Source organism: Neomonachus schauinslandi, chromosome 16, assembly GCF_002201575.2.
Source record: "Neomonachus schauinslandi chromosome 16, ASM220157v2, whole genome shotgun sequence".
NCBI lineage: Eukaryota > Metazoa > Chordata > Mammalia > Carnivora > Phocidae > Neomonachus > Neomonachus schauinslandi.
Window position 1 is genome coordinate 59,134,739 of NC_058418.1, and position 2,788 is coordinate 59,137,526.

A 2,788-nucleotide genomic window follows, 5' to 3' on the forward strand; every position below is an offset into this window, starting at 1 on the left:
GCTCCTGCCACCCCCTGGACCAGCCCTCTGCACCTCAGTTTCCCCCCAGTTCATTGTCCACCACCCCCCGCCCCACCAAACAGTGGCTCACTGTCTCCACCCCCTGTCCTGCCAACCAGCGGCTCATCCCCCACCCCCAGCAAATCTGTGATGTCTACTTTTTTTTTTTTTTTTAAGATTTTATTTATTTATTTGAGAGAGTGTGAGAGAGAGCGCACGAGCGGGATGAAGGGCAGAGGGAGAAGCAGACTCCCCGCTGAGCAGGGAGCCTGATGCGGGACTCGATCCCGGGACTCCTGGATCCTGACCCGAGCCAAAGGCAGACGCCCAATGGACTGAGCCACCCAGGCGCCCCAAGGTCTACCTTTAAAGAACGTCCCCAAGCCCTTCACTCCTTCCATCTCCAAGTGGTCCTATCACTGCTGTCCTCACTGTGGGAGCCTCCTGGAGGCTCTGCTTCCATGCTGGCCTCTCTCCCACAAAGCCTCTACAAGCTTCCCCTTACACCACAACAACCCCAGTTCCACCCAAGGCCATGACTGCCCCAACTGCACCTACTCTTCCCCGTACCCAGCATCCACTCTCACCTCAGGGCCTTTGCACATCCCTCTGCTGGGAATGTTGCCCCCAGCCCCTGACTTTTCAGCAGCTCACTCCTTTCTGGGCCGGGGTTTGATGTCCAGTCTCTGGTTATGCCCCATCCCATTTCCATGCCCTGACAGCACCCGTCCTTCCTGCTCCCACATCACACTACGACAGCTCATGCTGAGTGTTCACCCATTCACCTTCTGCTAACGACTAATGGGTAGGATATAGGACACCCCCAGGCCTGAGACCCACCAAGGGCTAAGCTGTCCATCATTTGTTCAGTGCAGGAGGAGTGGTGAGGCTGAGAGCCGTACCTTTGGAGGTTTCCACTTCTTCCAGCAGCACCTGGGAGATGTAGTGGATGCTCCTCAGGTATTCTGTATATGCCTCCTGTGCCCAGGGAAGAGAAATGGCAGGGGTCAGGCCAGTAATGGCAAACAATTCCATCACGCCTGCCTCATGCCCTTGTGGGAAACAGAAATGGTGCGTGCTTATCTCTTGAGTTTGAGACATGTAGCCTGAGATAGTTAGCTGGTAGTTGCTCCAGGTGCTCAGGGATGTCCTGCACAGATAGTATCCCTCTTCTCTTGACTTGAAGAAAAACAGTGCCCAGCTGGGCACCCATCCTCCGCTCACTGCCTGTTCCCAGCACAGGAAGAACAGATTCTCCAGTGCGCCAGGAGAAGCAGTCCTAACAGTCGCTGTCGAGTTCACTCTGCAACAGGTTTCCTTCCTGAGCGACTCAGGGGCTCTTTCGTCAGTGGCTTGAAAAAACCACAACTTTCCCGGGAGGTTACTGAGGGACTGATGTTGCAAATCTCAGAATCACTTTCTGGCTTCGGTTCTGGGAAATCCCTCCCCTGAACCCCTGAGCACGCCGCAATCTCGCCACGTTCCAGGGTCTGACGGTCTGCAGGGTTCCGAGCCAGAGCACCAGGCACTTGGAACCGCCGCATGACATCTTGTCGCATCCCGGTTGTCAAATTAACCTTTAGGTCTACAGCCCCGAGGTAAGGATAAAATGGGTTCCAGAAAGGATTTCTGACCTGCGGGGCACCTGCGGCCCTAGAAACCCGACTTGGGGAGAGCAGCCCGCCGAGGAAGCAGGCGGCTTTTCCTGGGCACAGGCGGCCTCTCCTGTCCGTGGGCAGTCCAGCCGGCTGCCACCGTCCGGATTAACGCCCACGCTACCCGGCCCGCATTCCCTCCCAACAGGCGTGCTGGAAAGACGCATCGCGGACGGGCCTCAGTTAACCCTCGCAGGGTTCCGCCCCTTCGGGGAATCCGATTAAAGCTACAGTGTCTTCCCATGAAAACACGCAGCACACAGGGAACTGCTTGCTTCTCGAACCGCCTACAGACGAGCCCGGGTTCCAGGTCCCCGCTTCGCAGACAGAGACCGGCCGGCAGAGCGCGGGGAGCTGTCCAAGGTCACGCCGACGCCCGCGCCCCGCGCCCCCGGGGCCGCCGGAGGGGTCCCGGACGGCGCCCCCACCCCCGGCCCCGCCCCCGCCCCCGGGCAGGGGGCCGCTCGGGGGGCGCCTCGGGCCGCCGCCCCCGCCTCGCTTTGTGTCGCCTCACCCGGGGCCGGTTGCCGGTGTCCAGCTCGATGGCTCCGTTGGCCAGCTTCATGGCGCACTGCAGCGGCTTCACCGCGCCGTCCCCGGCCGCAGCGGCCATGGCGTCGGGCTCGGGAGGCCGTGGCCGTGGCGGCGGCAGCGGCGGCGCCGGCGGCCGAGGGCGGGACAGGCGGCCCGGGGCCCGGAACGCAGCCCGCGCTGGAGCCGGCGCCGCCCGAGCCCTGGACCGCCGGAAGGGGCGGGGCCGGGGCGGCTGTACTTCCGGCAGCCCCGGCCCCGCCGCTCTTTGCGCTGGGCTCCCGAGGCTGGAGGGGCGGCGGTGCTCTCAGGTAGTCTCACGCAGTAGCTGCGAGCGCGTAAGTGTAACAGTCAGCACCCGCACTCCACGTCTGCGCCATGCCAAACGCCGGGGCCCTGCCGTGCCGCCCCTGCCTCCTCTCCTGGCCTTTCCCTTCGCCGCCCCGCCCCTCCCTCTTCGCCCCGCCCCGCTTCCAGGGAGCCGAACGGGGCCGAACGGCGGAGTCGAGCGGAGACGAACGAGCACCGTCCAGCTGAGCGGACGCGCGAGGCTCTGGGCCGAGCAGGACGTAACCCGGCGCAGAGGCCGGGTCCAGCCCACA

General features: G+C 63.0%; 2 protein-coding genes across 2 annotated transcripts in view; one reads left to right on the forward strand and one right to left on the reverse strand.

Annotated features, from left to right (window-relative positions):
* VPS9D1 (VPS9 domain containing 1) overlaps positions 1-2,292 on the reverse strand; it is an 11,356-nt gene extending 9,064 nt beyond the window's left edge. The window contains exons 1-2 of the mRNA XM_021702288.2: positions 2,170-2,292; positions 903-978 (exon numbers count right to left, since the gene is read on the reverse strand). Coding sequence (XP_021557963.1) covers positions 903-978; positions 2,170-2,268 — 175 coding nt within the window. The 5' untranslated portion in view covers positions 2,269-2,292. The remainder of the gene's footprint in view (positions 1-902; positions 979-2,169) is intronic.
* A 168-nt stretch (positions 2,293-2,460) lies between these two features.
* The window catches only part of ZNF276 (zinc finger protein 276), an 18,620-nt gene continuing 18,292 nt past the window's right edge, over positions 2,461-2,788 (forward strand). The window contains exon 1 of the mRNA XM_021705651.2: positions 2,461-2,524. The gene's annotated coding sequence lies outside the window, so the exon portion shown is untranslated. The remainder of the gene's footprint in view (positions 2,525-2,788) is intronic.